At 44.7% G+C, this 23,001-nt stretch overlaps 1 protein-coding gene across 1 annotated transcript in view; it reads left to right on the top strand.

Annotated features, from left to right (window-relative positions):
• LOC144109686 (uncharacterized) overlaps positions 1 to 19,655 on the top strand; it is a 166,862-nt gene extending 147,207 nt beyond the window's left edge. The window contains exons 24-32 of the mRNA XM_077642486.1: positions 1,525 to 1,957; positions 7,425 to 7,580; positions 7,931 to 8,058; positions 12,149 to 12,420; positions 14,112 to 14,181; positions 16,639 to 16,838; positions 18,332 to 18,456; positions 18,925 to 19,074; positions 19,248 to 19,655. Of these exons, the coding sequence (XP_077498612.1) occupies positions 1,525 to 1,957; positions 7,425 to 7,580; positions 7,931 to 8,058; positions 12,149 to 12,420; positions 14,112 to 14,181; positions 16,639 to 16,838; positions 18,332 to 18,456; positions 18,925 to 19,065 (1,525 nt within the window). The 3' untranslated portion in view covers positions 19,066 to 19,074; positions 19,248 to 19,655. The remainder of the gene's footprint in view (positions 1 to 1,524; positions 1,958 to 7,424; positions 7,581 to 7,930; positions 8,059 to 12,148; positions 12,421 to 14,111; positions 14,182 to 16,638; positions 16,839 to 18,331; positions 18,457 to 18,924; positions 19,075 to 19,247) is intronic.
• The last annotated feature ends 3,346 nt before the right edge of the window (positions 19,656 to 23,001 follow it).

Raw genomic sequence — 23,001 nt, forward strand, 5'->3', positions numbered from 1 at the left:
AGGTGAAATAAAAATGAGCTTCTTTGCTGAAACGACAGTATTATGTTTTGCTAAAAACAGCCGCACTACCCACTTTAACTGGGTACATATTCAAAACGAAAGGAAACTTTGTAGTTATACTGCCTTTACATCTCACAAGAGCCATTGGAAATACGAATATTTGATATTTAAGCTGATGTTGTTCAACAAATGGGCAAATATCAAAACCAGACGCGACTAATTTGCATGAGTTCTAGTCGCCGCTGTGCTTTGTAATTACGTAGTTTCTATTTAGTTGGTTCCAGAATCACTCAAAACGGAGGATGCTCTTCATCATCTTCGTCAACCTAACTACATCCCCTGCATGACAAAATGATGTTACGATGACGTTACAATTTTTTCCAAGGTTCCGGTACGCTAGGCAACGCTGGTGCCATCAGCACACTGTGCTACGTTTTACTGCGTTAGAAGTAATCCAACACTTTGTCAAGGGCACAGTAACAGTCAAGGTCACGGTAACAAGTAACAGCCTTGAGTGAATCCATGGCATCAACGCGATGAGAACTTATAGCGGAGCGGAAAGCAAGTAGTGTCCTTATCGCAATCGAAACTTCCCCATTCCCGCCATGCGTATGATCAGTTCTCCTGCTTTTCAAAGCGTGCGGACTCGTAGCTATACCTGCCCCTCCAGCCCAAGCCAATGTGGAAGACAAGGCGGCAGCCCGACACACGCGGCGACCGGAGAAACTGTGCCGTCGGCATAGCTGAAGTGTTGAGGCGTGCGGTGCTTACAGAAACTTGGTGTATCACATTGTCTGTTCGCTTTAGCCTAAGATCCTGCGCTTTTACTTTATTCAGTGCTTGTTCCACGTCTTCATATAATTTTCGAGGACTGTCTCGTCATCATGACTAGATGTAGTTGCGTAGGCCTTTACAGCCTTCTATTAGTGCCTCTTGTTCAGCTTAATTAAGATAACTGCCACCCTCTCGTTCATTGAGTAGAATACCTTCATGTTGTCAGCTACATCGCCACTGAACATTAATTTCGCAGCTAGCTCTCGCCTGTCTGCTAAATCGCGACAGCATAGCACATGTCCGCCCTCTAGCACTCTAAATGGTTCGCCTGCCGTGCTAAAACATTTGTTGCCCTAGGTAAACTGTTTACCTAGAGTGAACTTGGCAGCTGCTATGTGCTGTGCCATGTTTGCTAGGTCCAAAACTTGCCAGCCGTAGCCCACGAGATTTGGTAGCAAACCCATATTGACATCGCAAGTTGCATGGCTAAGCAGAGAGGTTAAAGGAGAAAAACGGAGAATACAGCGGCGAGGATGTTCAAAACAGCGGCCATTCTCCCTAAGAAAAAAAAAGGAAAAGTAAACCGTATGACATCCAGTTTAATACCAGCTACTTCCTCGCGGTGAATCAAAACAAGCCACACTAGGCGAGGCAAGCCCTGGGCAACCTGCACATTGCTTGTGATCTCAAAAGCACTAGAGAACGTTGTAGATTGTCTGCTCCAGACCTCACGAATCACTTCTCTCGCAGGATGCTCGCTGCCATGGAGGATATCTCTGCGGGGCTTCCTACGAACACTCTAGTCGTGCGGGGCTCAGTGGCCCTGGGAAAGGTGTTTGGAGCCCATCCTCCGCAGGGCATCGCATTTCGCCATCGCGACGATAAGACCTACAACTTCAGCGATCCCATGAGCCTCCACGAGAGCACTGACGTGGCCTTCATGCTCTCCGAGAGCGCCTCCTCCGCGCCACTGCTTACCATCGGTGTCACATACAGCAACGGCCTGCTCCAAGATATGACCAAAGCCGAGGGTGAAGACGAGCATGAGACGAGCGACGAAAACCCGGACATCGTATACGATGTGTGCACACCCGTTTTCCAGGTGCAATACCGCACGGAGAGTGATGCGGCCAAAATGGCCACCAAAGATTCCAGCTTCAGCTTCTACTTAAAGCAAACATGTGTAAGTGTAATGTTACTGCCTCTTATGCCATCTAAAATACGTAATGTGTGTAAGAGGAGGAAGTGAGGGGGTCGCGGGGGTGGCGACATTGTGTTGTGGCAATGCGCTGAGCTTTGAGATTATGGAAGAAAACTGACAGGAATGACACGGGACGATGACCAAAGATTCCGAAACGTTAGATTATAGAGTTGTACGTAAACCAATCAACAAGAGCTTGTCACTGTCGGTTTAACTAATCACTCAAATGAGCTCGGTTATATCTACAGTATTTTTCTTTTTGCAGTAAAAAAAGGAGAGTGCTTGATGACTTTGTAGTGTTCGTTTAACACTACAGCGTTGAGACTTCCATTCTTCAGAAATCCATTGTCGTCGTCTGTGTCGGCATTGCGAGTGAAAATCAGGCGTTCCAGCTGCCACCGAGGTCACGCGCGCTTGTAACGTCTTCACAACCTGCGCATTGCGGAAGGTGGCAGTTAATTAATGATTGGTCGCAAGATGTTGCCCGGGAAGAGCAACCTGAGTCCCACAAGCCTCACCGTTGGCTATGTTTGAAACAGCCGCCTTCCGGGCTAGTGGCGCGTCGTTTAACCGCTGCTCCAATAATATAATAATAATTGGTTTTGGGGGGAAAGGAAATGGCACAGTATCTGTCTCATATATCGTTGGACACCTGAACCGCGCCGTAAGGGAAGGAATAAAGGAGGGAGTGAAAGAAGATAGGAACGAATAGGTCCGTAGTGGAGGGCTCCGGAATAATTTCGACCACCTGGGGATCTTTAACGTGCACTGACATCGCACAGCACACGGGCGCCTTAGCGTTTTTCCTCCATAAAATGCTGCTGCTGCTCCAATGTGCCGGTACGGTTTCGAGGACACCCCGGAATCTATGACTTTAAACAAGATAATTACCAATTGCGCGTATGTTGGCATATAGGCAGAACCTAGGGGAAGTGATACGCGAAGAGGACCTCTAGCCGCTGAAGAGACCCACGAACGCTGTCGCGTCCTACCCTTAACGGGAGACTGAGGCAGTTTACGAATCTGCTGCCCTTCTAGGGTTCTGGAGGAGACTCGATCATGATCATTTCTGTGAAGTTATTTTTCAGATTTTGGCTAACACACCGGCGCAATGACCAATTGAAAGCGCGGCGTTCAAATCTTCCGCGTCCGTCCCGCGAGAGCGCAGAGGAGGAGAACAGCGGATAGAGAAACCTCGTTCACATAGGCCAACTTGACGTCGCGTGGAGGAGCCGGGGATACTTCGAACCACCAGAGCGAGCCTTCAGCGAGCTTATTTCTTGCGCTGTGTGCGTTGTTCGTGCTGCGTGCGTTGCGGGCGTACAAAAATTGTCAGCTCAGTTTAAGCACCAGGTTAAACACGAGGTATTGCTCGGCGTTCGGGTGCACGAACAACTACTGCAGTCGTCTTCAACTGTTTCCCGTAAGATCAAAAGCTCGCGGTGCAGTGGGTCATTGCTCTGAAGAGGGAGAAATTCAATCCAGCCAAAGCAAGCGTTCTCTGCTCGAAGCACTTTCGTCAGAGTGGCTGCATTGCAGAGCTTTTCCGCAATGTGATCTATAGGGTTTTCTTTCAAGGAGACACGGCTGAACCACGACACCGTTCCTTGGACTTTCCCGTGTATGAGATGCGTGTCACTATCGCCAAAAAGCGCCTCTGCTGAAAGAGGAAAATGGAGGTAAAGCCTGCAACTTCCGATTCTAATTTAATTGTTTTATGAAAGTTCAGCTCTCTTTGCGTCTGCGGCTTTGCGTGAAGTGTTGACAGCGATCAGTCCTCGGAGAGTGACCCCGCGATGGGACGGACAGGCAGCTTCAGCGCGTGGGCACATTTACATGTCTCCTCTTTTTACGCAAGGGGACACACTGCATGCCGCTGCGCTAATCGTTTCGTAACCCATTACCGGCCCGATTATTCGCATGCGTATTGGCTATTAAAAAAGCCCACTGATGTGTCGGAGACTCGGATGTCGTGGTGACTCTGCGAAATGCTTTCCCACATGGCACTTGCCTGACATGCTCTTGGAGCCAATGTAGAAGTTTTTTAGAGGCTCAGGCATGTGTCGCTCTCCTCAGCACAGGCACGGCGAGACCTCTTGGGGCGTGCTGAGCAATGTTCACTCGACGCGTCCAAGCAAGCAGGCTAGCAAGCAAGCAAGCAAGCAAGCAAGCATCGAAGTTGTTGATATACAGCATCTTTTCCATCCATTGCTGCTTATTCAATAATAGCAGCTACGCGATTGAAATGAAAACGTTCGACAGAGGTCTCTCTGGTTTCCGATGCCAATTTCAGAGATAAATGAACGCCAACCAAGTTCTTGTAAGAAAACACGACGTTTCGAAGCCTTACTGGGTTTATTCGTCACGGTGTTATTGCGGGCGACTTGCAGCTTTGCGTTTAAACCCACATACAGTTGACCGCCAGGTTACTGAACTGAAACTGCGCATCTAGGAAGAGGGAGTGGCTCCGAGGGAGCGATTAATATTCCCCGGCGTCTGCTCAAGAAGCCTTGACTGAAGCAGCAGACTTGTGCGTGGATTTGGCGTGGTCTCCAGCACAATAGTGCTAAGTCTATCCTGTGGTCACATGCCTCGCAGTGCTTCGCCACTGCGCTTCGCTCACTTTGACGTCACCTTTGTGCTGCTCCATTCTTTCCGGGAATTTACAACGCTGGACACTCAGAACAGGGTGTTTTGTACACAACTCCTTTGGCATATTCTTTAGAAGACGCTCTTTCGGGAAAGGCCACAGACATCCGATGGTGGTATTATTTATAACAAAAGTGATATGAAAAAAAGATTTATTTATGACAAAAGTGATATGCATTGAACACTGGCCGTTGTTGTTACAGATATGGTTGGCGGCACAAGTTTTTTGATAAAGAAAACAAAATATCACGCAGTGCAGCTTCATGTCAGATAGTGCTGTGGGTACGTTGGTACGCGGGCTACTTTTGGATAAGCAGTTTTAGTACAGTTATGCATAGTGCTCATTGCTTCAGCTGTGCTTCATCGCCAATAGCGCGTGCTTTACCTGAAGTATAATTATTGCGGTGTTGACACTACGGTGGCGGCTCTTTACTTTATTCCTCTTTTGGAAGGTTCCGATGAAAAAAAAAATTAGCCATTTTTTATGGTTCCGCCTTTTAGGGCCATTTAGTTCAAGCCAATGATGATGTGTCACATTAATTGGCACATTATTCTCAGTTTCAGTTAATCACGCGTCATTTACAAGCACACTCATAACATCATGTATGCTCACTACAACCCTTAAAATACCTTGTTTTTAAATTAACCTTTAATTAAATCTGTTCAATTTTCTGCCAACCTGGCCAATGCTATAAAAAAAATCTGTTCAATAGAAACTTTCGTTAATCAGTTGACTCGGGGTGAAGGTCTTGTACTCCGTTACCATGACAAATCGGCCAACGCGTCCATACTTAAACATAATACAGAGTAGCAACTCAGACTCTGCTGTGCTCACTCGATACTTTGTGCCGAGTGAGATCTGAACGCCATCGTCGTCAGAACGCTATAAGTTACTGGTTGGAGCAAAAAGCAATAAAATAACCTTTCCACCATATACTCTAACCCTTTTGAATCATCACGCATATGCCAGTCCAACTGCGTATGCACTTATTTTGCTGGAACAGCTATTCACTACCGGAAACACCCAATTTTTTATCCAATACCCTCTTGCCAGCATTCTTAAAGAAGTAACAAGTTCGTGAACACAGCATTACAACATCGCATTAACTTGCTACAACCATACATTGACGTGCCTCAAGGCGTACGTGCTAATGCTTAAATACTCGCAGTTAAGGACGTGCGTACTAGTATCAGTGGTGAGTTGTTAATAACCGCAGATTTCGTTAATAATTTTAGCTCCATAGATGCAATACATCCGTGGCACCAACCTAGAGGGTTAACTGCAGAGTTATGTTAGTTGAATTGAGTCCTTATTGCAGGAAAAGCAAAAATAAAAGTATAGTTTTCCAAATCGATGCTTGGCGCGGACTTCTACTTGTCTGGAATGTTTTCTTCCTTTTTGCTCCAGTGTTTAAATGCTTTAAACCAATGTTTCACAAATTATGCTGAAACGTTCTACTTCTAACACTGCTGATCAGCGTTTTATTTGGCATCCCAAGAAAAAATGGCAGTGGTTTAGCTCTGGTTAAACCTGGAGTGACACGATAGCTACAGCTGGCTGAGTGGAACTTGGTCACGTGACCAACCACGTGACGAACCACGTGATCAGCCACAGCGCCGCGCCGCGGGCAGGTGCTCTGCACCACGTGACCAGCCACGCTGAAGGCTCGAAATGGTACCGTAATGTAGCTATCGCTGCAAAAAAAAAAAATAAGCTGAAGGGAAAGTATTGCCGAACGAAATTACCTGTGATTCAACTAACCTGCAAGAAATTGGCTTCTGTTGACTCATCTTCAAATGAGACTCTGGTCACCGATCAGCATTTGTTTCTCTGTTGACTCAATCACCAGAGAACGTTTTGACATCTTAACGCATGAGCTCCGTAAAGTTTGAGTTTTTATTGAAATGTTTCAAACTCTACAAATACATAAATGTGATCAATTGAAAATCAACGTGCATTTTTGTGAGGGAATGCATACATGGCAATGCTTTTGGTGGGCTTCCGCATGCTGTCTTGAAAGCCAAACTGGAGTCAGTCATAGACCACAGAATGGTTTTACGAATGTTCTGTCGGGAGGTAGTGCCACGGGGGGCTAGTTTAAGGACTTGACGTGATAGCATCAGGAGTTTTTATCTCGTTTCCAAACTAAATGTGGGCACTTCATTATTTAAACTTAGTAATAAACGAAACTCTTCGCTCGGCACCTTCGATGCTTGAAATTTCAACTCCGAACCACGAGCAATTTAGGCACGAATGCATTAACGTTTGCCAGTGTTAGCGACGTAACAAAAATCGCGAATTTTCCCTGTCAGTACGACTGTCCCTAGGGCGAGCTCTGAGGACCCTGTGCAAAATTCTGGAAGTCGGCTTCCTTGCACAAGTTAAACACCTTTCACCATGGAGGCTCAACCGGTTTTGGGGCAGGAACCAGATACAGCACTGGAGGCATCAGTAATCAGAATAATGATGCACGTCTTTTATGCCCGCTTCTGCCGTGTGTTGCTGTCGCGATCACGAAATAAGCGCCGCTCTGCCGAGCCACTTGCAGTCGCGAAGGAAGGGCGAAATGTAGCTTTGTCAAGCTGCTGCTCGCCAGATGCATAACATGCGTGCCAGATGCGTGCATGGCATAAGACTTGGAATAGAACAGCGCTGCGCCCAATTTCTCTCCTAGGAAATGCCGCGTCGCAGTGATAAAGAGAGTATTGCTGTGCAGGAAAGCTGGCTTCAGGAGTTCCGCAAAGGGTCGACAGCTACGTGATGCGTCAGAAAATCATGACGATGGCACCTATTTTCCAGGATACCGTCCCAGAAGATATCGAATGCGTATTTTGGGACGTCAATGAAAACGAATACCTCGGTGCATGGTCCGGGAACGGATGCGAGTATCGTGGAAAAGTGAACGGGTACCACCACTGCAACTGCACGCACTTAACAACCTTCGCTGTGATTTTTGTAAGTATCGCGAAACGAACGTTGTCCTCCCTCACATGAATCCGTTTCTCACAAATGGCGTAGTCTTGGCGTTTATAGCAACGGCTCCGGATCTGAGAAAAATAAATATTTAGCAACTACCGGAAGCCTCAGTCTGCTGGCTAGAATGTGACCACTAAAATGACTTCAAAATGCAAAGTGACAAAAATTTAGGACCAGATCCGTCTCAGAACACTTTAGTAGTACCTGAAAAAAGTTCTCCTTTGTTCAAGCAGTCTGCCAGAAAAGAGTGAACGCATTGGACAATCACAAGCTGAACCCCTCTTTACGAAGTGAGTGCGCCTTAACTCCGCACTCTACTTTTATTTCAGAAATACAACCGCAAGAACAGGTACGGCGGAAATTTACATGACGCTATTCTCAGCTATCTGACGACGATAGGAGTCCCCATCTCTGCCAGTGGGCTCCTAATGGTAGTTCTCACATACGTTTTTTTCAAGTAAGTAGGTATAATATTTCATCATCATTATGACAACTGCATACTGCTGCATCTTGTACTTTTAGCTCAACCTGTGCAAACAATCTGCCACAGAATAACCAGGTCTGACGCACGAAAACAAGTGGAAACAGCATAATTTGTCGAAGAAATTTTTGAGATGATCTGTAAAATGATGCAGAGGTCAGTTCGACGAAGGGCTCACTGGAAACAGAAGCTTAGAAATGGAGAATTAAATGAATGCTTCTCGATTTTTTTTTCAGCGCACAAGTACACTGTTAACATTCTTTTCTATTTAACATGGTATTAAACTGGCGGCCATGGTGACCTCTGATTATTTTTTTCAGCAACTTTTATTTTTATAGGAGTTTGTTGGTGTCCACACAAAGGCATAATTTCACTTTTACGATAAGTACATATTTCTACTCTTGAGAAATATGGCATGCAATAGAAGTAGTGATTAGCACTAATGTGACTTTAAAAATTTCCAGCTTCGACGATTTCGGGAAGAACTAACCTTTGTCGCTAAAAAAATTATGTACAGGCCACGCTAACCTTTGTCGTACCAGACGCAAATTTAATATTTTGGGATTTATAATTAACAATGTAAAAGCTCACATACTAAAAAATTATGTGCACGCCTCACGAACCTTTGTCTTAGCGGACGGAAATTCAATATTTTGGTATTTATAATTAACAATGTAAAAGCGCACACTTGGCTCCCGAAACAAGCTCCTCTTAACTGAAAAAAGTTCTGAGCCTCAAAAACGACTTTGGAAAGTTGCCATAAACTTGATACTTTTCTCACTCAATAATTGTGTAATTCTACTGCTTTACTAAGAAAATATGGTTTTAAGTGAAAGAAATTTTTTATTTCAATGCAAATTAAGCGTCAAGCAAGCCTTCGTTCACGTCCCCTCCAGGAAAAACGAACTTTCTCATAAATTTTAAAACATATAAACTCTGAATGTTTCAGTGGAATTTGCGAAAGAAACTGAGTCATCGTCAACTTTGGTCAAAATGTTTTAGAATTATCACCAAGCCGCAGTGAATCGGGAACTACCAAAAGAGGTTGGATTATAATGCTGTGAAAAAAAGAACGTTCTTCGAACTAAAGTTTTACACGAAACAGCGATGGTGAAAAGAAACCTTTTCAGCATTGTATTTTTTGAGGGCGTATAGGCAACTGGCTCCCTGAAGGATTAAAGCACTTTATTGCCCGTTTATATGAACTGTTCGCTATTTTTCCAAAATTTGTACTCTAAAATAGTGCACCCCTGTTCTATTGTGTATTCCGTATTCCATTCGCTTTGAGGCAGAACTATCGAGTCGTTATCAAGAATGTATTTAATTGCTACGACGACCAAATCGATGTGGCAATGTGAGTTAAAAACTGTGTGAAAAGTAGAAAGCGACCTACCGTCGTTTTCTACATCATGCGTCATAATTGCAAAGAAAACATATTGAACAGCCCGGAAACCCAAAAGAAGGCTGCACAATGCTGGTTGAGGCAGAGCGCGCTCCATCCTTTCCTGCGTTTTGATCCGTAGCTACTACTGTTAGGACGAACAAGGCACTCGCGCTGGGCTCAAAGATGAGATGTATTATTTTCTCTTTACTGGTCTTCTGGGAATGCACGCCTTGTTTACGGAATGCTTGCCAAAATTTCCGGCGCACAGTCCGTGGGCTACACGTATTTGAAAATTAGAATGTAGAATTTTTGGACCTATGTTTAGCTGTTGAATACACTGCATTTTCTTTTTCAAATAACGCCCACATGTCCAACGTTCTTCCACAAAAATTGTGAATATCGGAATAGTTTATCCATTTTTATGAAAATATCATAGGTAATGTGTAGCAAAATATCTCTTATATGTAGGAAAATGTTTCTTTTGAAGTTTTTTCATCACTAGCATCGAGCAGTTGAGGCGTTCATAGATAACCAATGTGGAAGGCTTTTGACGACAGCAAAAACGGCAATAGCAAAAAACAATTTCGTATATATTGATTGTTCTAGTGAAGTTTTACAAAGTGAAAATATTGGGGAAGGGGGTCATAAAATGTTTCCCGTTTAAAAACGCTTTTGTCCAGAATTGTTGGGTATGAATATAAAATTCGAGAATTCGTTTTGTACATTTCAGTTATTTGCTCTCGTGCAATACACCCTGTTAGGGGCCTTTGAGGTGTGCAATAAATAAATAAAATTACCAACGTTATTTTATGAAGCGGGTGTGGACAACCCAATAAAAATCTTATTTTTCAGCAAAATTGTGCTCTGAGGACTTTACACAGAGAGTGCGGTCCGCACACTTGAAATTAAGGATTTGCTTTTTTTTTTCGCCGAAGTTTACATAATACAACCAGTAGGTCATGCTAGATCGAGCGCAGGCAGGTGGTTTCTTCACAGACACAAAGTGAACAAGGAAGGGAGAAGCCTCAAGATGCTTGCCAACGTAGGCGTGAAAACCCCATTTCCATCTATATAGAACGCAAAGTGGGCTCTTGCACTGAGATTCATGTTAGGTTTATGTGCACACTGAAGAAATCTGTGAGGTGGCTGTTATCTATACGAGGTCTTCAAAGGGACACGGAGGACCACTTTATCTAATTGTTGTTCTCGATAAAAATTCATTCTCTGGCCATTTCTGGACATGTTAACGTTTATCCCAGGCCAAAAAAAAACATACTTACCGATGGGAAAATTTAATTTAAAATCTTACCGTCAATCAGTGGAGACTCGTGACGCCCACACCGAAAAGGACTGGTCGCGGCCGTTTTGCACTCAGTGTCGGTGGAGTAAAACCTCGGGGACCCGCATAGAAAAAAAAATATATGTGGCGACACCTGCGAAGTCGGCTGGTGATGGCGACGCCTGTTTTTTTTTCTTTTCTATATTACTAAAGCTCTGCTTTCGGTTAGAGTGGCCTCTTGGCCGTTAGATCGCCACAGTCTGTCGACGCAGGCCAACTTCAATTAGTACTCTGTGTCCCTTTAAATACTGCCAACCTCGCAGCCTATAGTTCACCTTTGACGCGTAAAAAGCCATCAACTATAAGGAAAAACAAGCAAAGCTCCCCAGAAGACTTACTTTCGGAAAGAAAACAAAAAAACCGAAGCGCTCCTAAAGCAATAGCACATTGTCGGCAAAGGGCTGCAGACTTCTAAGATGGGGAGAAAAGGAATCCTTGCCGCTGCGTATCAAGAACCCGTGGGCAGTAACAAACAGTTCGTGCGGCTGCGAGAGACCCTAGGAATACGCACGCGCTTCTGTGGTCCTCCTGTGGTCCACAATTTCGGTGCGTCTTAATTACGGCCGGCTTCAACGTATCCGAGATGAGCTCGCCATATAGGAGCCTACAAACTTGGCGGTTAATTAGCGTTTCGAAGTACTATCGCGATCGAAAGAAACGCGAACAACGTGGCGCCTACACACGGCGCTGTGGGAATTCTCTTCACCGCTCTTTCACTACGATGATGACAGAAAGGCGCGCGAGTCGTTCTTGGCACATTCTGGGACGACTGTAACGTCTCTTTTGTATCACCCGCGTAAAAGCGCGATGAAAACAAATTCGAACAGCGGAGCGTTTAGGCGCCGCGTTGTTCGCGTTTCTTTCGATTGCGATAGCACTTCCGCTCTTCTGCAGTGTACTTGCGTTAGCTGCCTTTCTGCATCAGCTCGCATTACAGACGTCACGCTACTTTTTGAGGTATCGTCATAATCATCAGCCGTACTACACCCACTGCAGGGCAGAGGCCTCTCCCACGTCTCTCCAATTAACCCTGTCCTTTGCCAGCTGCGCCCACCCTTTGCCTGCAAACTCCTTAATCTCATCCGCCCACCTAACCGTCTGCCGCCCCGTGCTACGCTTGCCTTCGCTTGGAATCCGCTCCGTTACCCTTAAGGACCAGCGGTTATCTCGCCTTCGCAGTACATGCCTTGGTATAGCAACTCTGTGATAAGAGTCTGGTTTCATTATCCACAGTTCGTCAAAACAAAGCATTGCTAGGCAGAGGTACACAAGGTATTTTTTAAACTTTTTTTCCATTTCTAAAAATGCAATGGTGCCCTGCTGCTCTTCGCCGGTGATCCCAGGAAGTGGCGTAAAGGCACGGGCCACCAGATCCTGTTCAACCTGTGCATTTCGCTGCTCGGGGCCCTCGCGTCGTTCGTGGCGCTGTCGGCGCTGCCCAAGCGCCGCGCCAGCCTCGCGTCGTGCACGTGCGTGGGAGTCGCGCTGCACTACTTCCTGCTGGTCTCCTTCGCGTGGACCTTCGTGGAGGCCCTCCTGCAGTACCTGCGCTTCGTGCGTGTCCTGGGAACCTACGTGCCCAACCTTGTGCTCAAGGCCGCCTTCGGAGCCTGGGGTCAGTGGGCGACTGGTCTCCGACGCTCGAGCATAAAGAGCGAATCTCTCCAAGCTTTGCTCATTATTCAGCTTGATCACTCTGCTTTCGTAAGAGTAGCTTGCTTCCTAAAATATCGTGCTGCTCCTGAAAGAAAAGCAGGACCTAAAAGTTTATAATAGCCTCAGCAGAGGCGCCTACTACGACTGCTCGACTACTGGCGGTGATTACCAGATGACGCGCGCATGTTGCCTTTTTTTATTTTGTTAGCACACTTGAGGAGTCGTCATCACGCATACCTGCATTATTTTGCAGTCTGCATTCAAAGCTTGGAATAATCTTTTCATTGTACATGTTTTCTCTTAGAAACTCCCAAAAGGTTTGTTCTCTTTTTGCAACCGACAACTTTTTATCTTGAGCATTTAGCTGATCTGCTGTTCAACTAGTGGGTGTCTAGTAATCAGAAACACAAATATGATATCTGTGAGGGATGCCATTTTCTCAAGACGGGCGGCAAGAACAACAATGCGGTTTTATTGTAGATGCAGATAGCAGCTCAACTGTTTGTTATTGAAATTTTAACTCTTATTTCTCCGGCACCGCGTCCCCCACTCGTCTGCTGCATGTGTCTGCGTTTTACGTATGCATGTTCAAGAGCTCTCATAGGCACTGGTAGATCTAAGCCCTCTGGATTACGTTCTATGTAACAGTTTACTGTTTTCTACTCCTCTCTTTGGAACACTTGTTTTCATATGTCTTATTTCTTTCTGTATGTGAAAAATCTACTGCCCATTTTTGAGGCGTGAATATTTCATTTTTCCAGTGCCTGCGTCTCTCGTCTTGGAGAGAAGACGCTTCTAGGCTTGGGGGGGGTGCAAACCTTCAGTACATGTTCAATCAAAGCTTCATTATATGAACCTTCCAACTACGTGCGGTCTGTTATGCCTTCCGAAACAGCACTTTCTCTGCTTCAATTTCAGCACTCGTCCGTTCACTGGCTCACTATTTGTTTTTGTGTGAATTGCGTATGCCTCATTAGTGATCATCCGGATATATGTACCGCATGCAAGCAAGTTGACGCATGTTAATAATCGCATCATTGTTCCAAACCGAGAAAGCTTTGAACACAATTGACGCGATGAAGCTCTGAAAAGCGCCCTGGCTTAAGCATTCTCCTTCTTTAAGGTTGACTACTTATATTCCTTATTTATTTTGTTTTCCTAAGAATCTTTCTTGGAAAAATGAATGTTGAAATAGCAACACCAATATGTTTAAACGTTCAGCATATTATCAGAACGCTACACTGTGCGTGACAATAAATACTTTTTTTTAAGATATATAAAGTGCTAACGTGATATTTACACTCGATGCAAAGCTGTTCGGCGGTTCTTCAATCAGTTAGTTGCGGAGTTGCGGTTCACTGCAAAAATACAATCTATCGCAGGCAACAACACTCATTCCATGACGAAACGAAGTGAGTTGCGTATCAGCACACCAATGTGTCTCGGACAAAATATTAAAGTCCTTAGGAAAGTCACAGCTAAGGCGTAGGCATCGCACCGGATTACCAAATAGCACTGTTTTTTTTTGCAATTATTTTTCTATTTTGTTTATTAAGAACGAAGCCACCATGAAGTGCGCCGTAGTGCATGTTTTAAACGTAATAAAATGTTTGTCTGTTAATTAATCATTCCTTTTTCCTTGTATTCCAGGTGCTCCAATGGTGGTCATACTGTGTGTCCTCATAGTAAACCCAATGCACTACCACAAGCGGAAAGACTTGTAAGTGTCGGAGCGACCAAGAAGTCAGGCAGTACCATTAGGCCCTAATGCATTTTATAAGTGCTGTCGCAACGTTAACGGCGCTCCGAAGTCGTCGACGGCATTTTAACAGCGCCATAGCGAAGCTGGTTCGGACGTGTATATGCTTGCGGCCATGCGGCGTGCTGCGCAGTACATCAGCAACACCTGCCGTTCGAGAGTTGGTTGGAGATGGCTTGAGTTTGCACGAAGTGTGTCCTCTTACAGCACCGAGTCCATTTGCTGCCATCTGCTGTCTTCGACTTCTGCGGCTGCAGGCAGGCGCTGTTTCTATAGCGACAGGCAGCACAGTCGACGAGCAGTGCCTCGCCGCATCACAATGCTCGAAGCAGGCTTGGGGCACCGCTTTGTAGCGTTGAAGCAGTGGCCGTTTTTGGCGACTGTTGTTTTACGTTTAAAGCGGAGCATTTCATATCCGGCTGCATCACATCCGCGTCCTAGTCATAATATGAGTGACCGGTTAATAGAAAAAAAACAACCTCTGAATACAGTTTAGTGCAGAAGAAATGACTGCGTGTATTGCGCCTCGGGGAAGCGTCTTCTCCTCTATGTCATTTGTCGTTGCCATAGCTAATACACATGGTTCCTGCAAAAAAAAAAGGTGCATGACGACACACTTAGTAGAGACATCGTGCTTTGTTCAGGAATTGCAAAAGTTGACAATAAATGTACAGAGGTCCTTTCTTTGTCAGGCAAACGTCCCTTACAACTTTCAACCTAGAAATGCGAGTCCGCAAAGTTGTTTTCCGAATTGGGGCAAAAGCACTACCTGCTTATGAAGATTGGATAAGGTGGTATTTTCCGGGAGAAGGCATCTAACACAATTAAGCTGCTTTATTTCTGCGGCGTAATAACCACCCCTTACGCATTTCATAGCTTAAAGACATATACCGCGTCTAAAAGTGGACAGAGCGTTACCTCGTGCTAGTTGGACAAATGTACTCTTCTGAGCCCTCGTTTTGTGCACCTTTTAATGAGCCCCGCGCCATTTAACTACATATGAGAGGTCCTTGGCTGCAACACATCAAGAACACGTGAAAATGCCGCACCAAAAAGGCCTAAACTAGTCCTTGGTGTGCGATAAGCCGCGGTTAGGTCGATGGCTCTGTGTGAGTGCCTGTCGGCGCTTTTCGCAACAGAAGCTGTCAGCGACTGTGGACCCATATCCGCCTCTGACGTGTCGCCAGTGCCTGTTCACCTCTTAACGCCGCCCGAGAAAGAAAAGCACTCCCTCGGCCTGTGCACACAATTAATATCCAATGCGAGTATTCTGAGCCTGATACTGAAAAAGTAAACAAGATCAACACGCTCTGCGGTCTTACGATACACAGAAGTGCTGTTAAAACGTAGCGCACACTTGCCCAGATCTTTACCTGTCGAGATTTTTGCATCCTTAATCGCACGTGGTTGAGTCTGGTGGTTCATTTTTTTATTCTATATTACACTTGAGCACTTGCCTGCTTAGGTCAAAATTATTACAGATCTGCACCGTGTGCAGATACGAAGACCCAAAGCAAGCGGCACCCGCGGCAAAGGTTCCGGTTGATCCCGCTTCCTCCTCAGGGTAAACTAGCTCTCCTCTCAGGATAGACATGTCGTTTGTTCAGAGTAATTAAGCGCGATTGCGCCACCAGAACCATTGCTACGTATCCCCCTTGTTTTGGCTCCTTGTAGGCGTAGACGAAGACTATTACTAATAATTTTGATTTAATCAGGCAGTTACTCTAATCAAGCATAATAGGGAAACAACGGACCAACATATGCCGTCACACACGTCAAATTACAGCATTAAGATGCCAGATGTTTAGTCGCGAGAAGCATTTTGTACGATTCGGGATGCAAAGATCACGCCATTTAAAGATCTGGCCGGGTGTGCATTAGCGCTGACTGCTGCATACTTATTGCGGAGGCGAATTATAGACTGAATGATATTCGGCCCAACGTATTCACAGCTCACCTTTAAGTTTTCGTCTACATCTCAAAACCACGTTGAGCTACTGCAGTGATATATGAGAGACTTTGCAGAACTCTCTAGAGCCTTCGCCTGACGATTATGCACCCGAAGGGAGTGAACATCCTTTCCTTTCGTGTATCATAGTCTATTCTTGGTCACGTCGAAATTTCAAGGGAAGAATTTCCTCCGCCGCAGTTACAAAAGGGTAAGGATAGGGGTCCGTAAATTATCTGCATGTTCTCCTGAGCCAGAACATTAGGCGAAAACCTGGCTTGAATGAGTGTCACAAACGTGTACATTATAATTTTAGACATCGTTAGCTAAAGTTATGTCACTCTTCCTTGATATTATAGGGCTCGGTTAAATAAAAAATATCTACGCTGGATTACGTCATCACTATCTGTTATTTTTAGCCCCGAACGCCCTTTCATTAGCACTGATGCTTTCTGCTTCGCCGCGCGCAGCTGCTGGTTGGAAGAAGAGGCCCTTCTCTACAGTTTCCTCTTTCCTGTGGGGCTCGTTCTGGCTGCAAACGTAATCGTTTTTTGCGTGATCGTGTTCAGCATCTACTGCCGCCGTCAAAAAGGGCTGCGCAGCACCCAGAGCCAGAAGGCATTGGCTGAGGCGCAACTACGGGCAACTGTCTGCATTGTCTTCCTCTTGGGTAAGCATAGCCATTCCTGACACTTTTAGTTTCTTTGACTCTCCGTACAGAAAAAAAATATGCGCTCCTAGATGATTAAACATCGTCGCCGCAAGACATTCTGCAGCGGTATCATCTGGCATACACAATCGGTTGTAGAGCTAGAGATTACATGCCCTGCGAATTAAATGTAGCGCGTAATACTCGGGGCCATTAAAGATAACAGCAGGGCGCCGTCGAAAAGACACTAATGACTAATCACCGTTCAATATCAGCAAATATTAGGTCCTAAATATTATATTTTAAGTACTGTGATTTCCTTGTTTTCTATCGGTAAAAAAAATGCTCCTAAAACACGCCTGAGGAAATCGTCTTCATCAACTTAACTTGCAAATGAATTCATCACGAAAAGAACAGTACCAGAGTACTGAATGGCTTGCTGGCCTGGAGTTCTGCGTGGAAGCGACGTTCCTTTTAGCTGTATTATCTGCTCAGCTCCGACAAGAAGTCGGCCTCAGCCCGAACTTGCATAGGCGAGGCAAAATGCAACACCTTCAGAGCTTTTTTTTATCTGATTAAGACGTAACAGATACAAGCAACTGACATAACAGTTCGAGGTTGAGGGGCTTAGAACGCAGACATAATAAGATGGTGCTTCAAATCCTTTTCTGGAAGCAGATTCAGCCTGTACCCAGTTATAATTTTATCCGAATATGGATATCCACAACCGACGTATATGTCGTGAAATGACGCGGACTTCTTTGTGCAGGGCTTGTTCGTTTACGTAGGACACAATGTAAGCACGGCTGGAACATTGAACTCAACGTTAAGACCGTTAAATGTGCAGCGCACTTCTCAGATGCACTGAAATTCACGCATAATACAGACTTTCTAGTCTCCTATTTCAAAAATTCAGGGGGCACTTTGTTGAGCTAAAGTGCGGCGAGGCAAAAGCCTTTACAGCGGTGTTGCTGCTTGTGTCCCTGATGTGCGGTTAGGATGTTTATTAAGAAGACAATTGTTTGTGAATCTCATATGCTGCAGACTGGAGGGCGCTTGGGAGCCATCCGTCTGATACGACGCCTTTCCGTAAGACTCTCTAGCGTCCTTACGCTAGACCAAAAATGTTTTGGAACTGTAAAAAGAATGAAAAATAAAGTGTCCTTGCCGGTGCCACAAGACACATATTAATGTGGGCAAAGAAAAGGAAGTAAGAAAAAAATTCCCCGGCCCCCACAAGAAGAAATGGGTATGAGTTGGCAGGAAGTAGCCTAGTCGTTAACACGCTCGGCTGCGGAACGGAAGGATGGTCGTTCGAATTCTGCCGTACAAAAGGATTTTTTCTTATCGAGTTGACGTCATTTGATTGACAGCTGTATTGTGACAAATTTCGCGGACGGACAACGATGGAGCCAACAAAGGCTCTCGCCTTAAATCTCTGAAACGCCAGCATGAAGTTTCCTTCGCTGATTTTGACGAGCCTGTCTGTACCGGATCGCTTTTGCGTCTTCCAGGACTAACGTGGATATTTGCGTACTTGAGCCTGATAGAAACCGTTTCGAAGGAATGGGGTCGACTGTTCGAGTACCTCTTTGTGATAACCAGCTCCCTACAGGGTTTGGTCATATTCATCTTTCACGTGAGTTGTTGCCGATTTTTATTTTTGCACGCTTCCATAAAGCAGAGCCCACTTTTCAAGAGGCAGTAAACAACACTGAAACCCTTAGTGACAAGCTTTCGAATGCTCATGATGATTCAGTTTCGACAACTACTCAATGCTTTGGTGAACAGTCGTGATACTTTTGCTGCCTTCTTGTTTGAGTGCTGCATCAGCGATGCTGTGATCCATCATAATTAAAAAAAAACAAATGGTAACATTTTAATGAAGTGCTGATCCGGGTGAAATTATTGCGAAATAAGTGTCGCATTTTCACTTTTAAAGGGATTTTAATTTTGCTCTCCTGCCCGCATTATAGTCTTATTTAACAACGCAACAAAAGAAAGTTTTTAAAATCTACAGTTTAGTACTCATCGGGGAAGTTGAGCATCACTATGTAGATGCTGAGTTAAGGTGCGATGTCCATTAAATGTGCTCTTGCACGCGCAGATTGCCTACGAAAAAACTGCCAGAGAATTTTGGCTCGGCCAAATTATATACTGCGTGCGTCCGTATACAAGAAAAAGAAGTTTCGACAACAGTTCAACCAAGATCACGCTGTCATCATCAGTGCCAAAGACGTCAACATGAAACTTCGAGGTTTGTGACGCTTGGTTATTTTGCTTTTCTTCTAACCTGTTCCTTACCAGAAAAGAGTTCCGTGCAAGGCGTTCGTCTGTCTGGAATAATAGCAAAAATTATTGCCTCCACAATTCCTTCAAATCGTTTTCGCAGCCGTCATTAATGTTCATCACATTTCCTTCAAATTACAGCCTACGTGAAAGATGCTGTTTCGCATTGGCGGGTCCAGTATTTCAACATCGGGTCTGCGGTCACTTGGATGCCTCGGTTTTCGTCTACAACACTGCAGTTTCACAGCCACACCTCTTCGCAAATCATGGCTGGCGAGGCCTCCTGGCCTGCCTCCTTTCAAAATGGCCCAACCAAGACTTCACGAAGGCTTCGCCATGGTCCATAGGGAAGCTCTTCGCTGCGCCATTTAAAGTCCATATGTTTGTGAAACATAGGTCTTCGCGCCCTCAGTCAAATAACAATTAAATATGCCCCCATTTTCGTTCAATAAGAGTGACAAATAAGTCAGAAAATGAATTTGCTACCACATGTTTGATACTGCTCTGCTTCAATGAATGAAGGCAAATACAAATATATAGGGGCATTCTCTCATTGCTTTTAATTTAGCAGCTGCAGCTGCTGAGCAGGTCACTGCTAAACACGTTCTTGAACTCTAATTCACATTGTAGCCTGTTTTATTTGGACATAAAAAATAAGCACCGATCTTAAGTGCGGAACAGATATCAGGAAAATGCATCTTTTCTTTTTACTTCCGAACAATGCGTCCTCTACTGTATTCTTCTAATATTTTTTTTTGCTCTCGATTTATTTCAGTTTTATGTATGAAATGCTTTTAGCTCCCGTTCTCGTAAAACTCAGGCGAACATCATCCGGAAACCACATCAAACCGGAAGGAAAAAACGAATCGAACCTCCGACAATTTTCCGTCCCAGTGATTATCAGTTTGTCGCACGCTAAAGTAATTAGCGCGCCTGGAGCAGAAGCGCAGACCGTGGGCTTTCGAAGGCGCCAGCGCTGTATAACACTGTGCCTAGCAGCGATTTCACCTCGTCATCGCGCCTTTACTCATCGCTCGCAAGTGGTAAGGCGCAACGCGTCCATGAAAAAAAAAGGTAATAAAGCCTCAGGGCGGCGGAAAGCGGGTAGTCCATGGAGCTTCCACTCTCGCACCCGAGCTGCGCCGCGGATGCGAACCCGTGCGCGCGTCAGTGGATCATTCTGCGCTTGACGGAGGTCGGCGGCAGAAGTGATTCGTGGTGTGGTGTGGCATGACCTGATCGAGACCCGCTTCAAGAATGTGGCTAGCACCACCTATAACTCGTCCTGGGCAGTGATCAGGTACTGCGAGGCATTTTTTGCTGACATCTACTCTCGATGACAAGCGAAACTGCAGTCTTTTTTTTTAACTGAGAATGGGGGGAAAAGCAATGCTTTCAATGCTAGACAGCCCTTAATGCTCATATAAGACACCAGTACAATGAAAAACAAATGCGTTTCTTGGCGTTATTAAGCAATGCTATTTACATTATAGCAAAACCAGATGTTCTCCGCACAAGCGAGAGAGAAATTTTAAATTATGATTGACGAACTCAGAGTAGAAGGAAATTTTCGCGACAAAAGAAAGCAACTGAACTTGCTTCGGCCAAAGTTCTATATACTGTAACACTGCGGAAAACAATTTTTTTTTCCACAGCAGAAAAAAGCGTGACATCTAATTATCTATGCAGTGATTCATTCAGATAATTTCGCGATTCATTGCAACCATATGAAACTGAAGTTCGCTCGACCTTGTGTGAATGCCGAAGTGTTTCCAACTCTCAGTGCATATCATGTTTCATGAGGTATAAGTCGGGCCTTACTTTTCCTTACCTTATCTTAGCACATTCAAAAATTTTTATAAGTGTCGGGTTGAACCCAATTTCTGCCCGTAAAAGGCTATTTGCAGAAGAATTAAAGGGGACATTTTGTTGACCTAAAGTGCGGTGAGGCGAAAGCCTTTCTCGCGGTGTTGCTGCTTGTGCCCCTGACGTGTGGTTAAGAAGTTGATTAATTACACATTTGTTTTTGAATATTAAATGCTGGAGACACTGGAGGTCATATGGGGGCCATCCGTCTGATTCGACGCTTTTCCGAAAACACTCTCCAGTGTCCTTACGCTGGAGAAAAATTGTTGTGGCACTATAAAAAGAACGAAATATAAAGTGTCCCTGCCCGTGCCACTTAGTATAACGGGCTGAACTTTAACCTAGACAAAAGTTATTTTGGGACAATATAAAGAACGAAAAATAGTGTGTCCCTGCCCGCGCCACTGCGTATAACGGGCTAGACAGAGGTTTGATTGCGCTAAAGTAAACAATTGCCCTGCCCGCGCCGTCTTGCGACACAACGGAGAACTGCACATGCGTTGGCAGGAAGTAGCGTAAACGTTAGCACGCTCGGCTGCGGAGCGGCAGAATGGCAGTTCGAATCCCGCCGTGCGCAAGGTTTTTTTTCTTATAGAGTTGCCGTTATTTGATCGACAGTTGTAGTGAGACAGATTTCGCGGACGGACGGACGGGCGGACAACGATGAGCCGTGATATACTTTCGCCTTAAAATGTAGCTTTCCGCTGTAAACAGTTCACGTGTTTTCCTTGAGTAAGTGAGTCTTCGACTTCTTCTAGACGTATCTTCGCTTGATCTTTCGGTATTTTGACTTTGGTTTTAGCCCTCCTTATGATGGGCGTGGTTTCGTTTCAGGGCAGTTTTGGGGATTAGTTATGAGTGAGGTTATGAGTCACATAGCGACTGTACGGCAGCTATCTGCCTTTTCCTGGAAGTTAAATAAAAAATAACAATCACATAAAAGATAGGAGGAACATAGAAGGACCATACTGTTTTGCCATAGTGAGTAAACATTCTTGGAGCAACAGAACGGGCAATGTGTTTTATGTGTATAGGCTTCATATTTTTTACTCTATATTGGCAATTGTAAAAATATTTAACACGTCAATCTGCTCGAATAGGATGTCAAAGGAAGAGAAAACGGCTCCTTTGAATGCGTTCATTTCTTGAGGCGTGTGAAGTATATATTTAGCAACGTCTTATTACCCTATTTATTCTTCTTGTCATTGTGTGGGAGCAGCTGAAGAAACAACACGCACCATATCTAAGCGTACTGTAAGCCCCAAAGCCTATGTGACTAATTTTATTATTAAGTAAGTTAGCAAGGTTTAAAAAAAAGAGTGAGCATGCAACACTTCTAAGGTCTCTACAGATGTGTGCCATTTGTGGTTTTCACGAAAAATCGTGGTTAATATATAGACAAAGGTACTTAATTGACAACACACTGGTTATAGGTCCGCAGCAACGTGATAGTTTAGGGCGTGTAAATAGATAAAGCCTTAATTTGGAACGCTCTTATGTGGGTTGCGGAAATAAAGAGCGCCAGATATTGTGCGATTGATCTTAATTAAATTAGAAGCAAAACAATCACAAATTCTAATGGCGTCATCCTGAATATTAACAAATCCACACAAAAACGCCCTATGGGCGACTGTGGAAAAAGCTATGCCCGTCTAATGCCTTTTTCTGAACGTCTGTAAGTACCAAAGAGGTGCTTATTGCCAGGTATTGAAAAATGTGTGCCACTAAAGCTATAGCTTTGGAACCATGCAACTGTTTTTAGCTCTCTATAGAACAATATATCAGCCTGAATATACGGCTATAGATGGACATAGGAAAGGTTTATAGCTATTTGGGCCAAATGTCTATGCCGACCATGGGACATTTTGTATTCCCGGGAAGGCACGAGAAAAATTTGTATTGGTGGACGCGTGCAAACAGTCGTCAGAGCAAATGTATATTTGATTGGTCTGACACGTTCATACAAATGCTTGACATATAAGCTGAACAAAAGAGGATATAATATTGACCTTTAAGGGACACCACACAG

This window comes from Amblyomma americanum, chromosome 11 (assembly GCF_052857255.1).
Source record: "Amblyomma americanum isolate KBUSLIRL-KWMA chromosome 11, ASM5285725v1, whole genome shotgun sequence".
NCBI classification, from domain to species: Eukaryota; Metazoa; Arthropoda; class Arachnida; order Ixodida; family Ixodidae; genus Amblyomma; species Amblyomma americanum.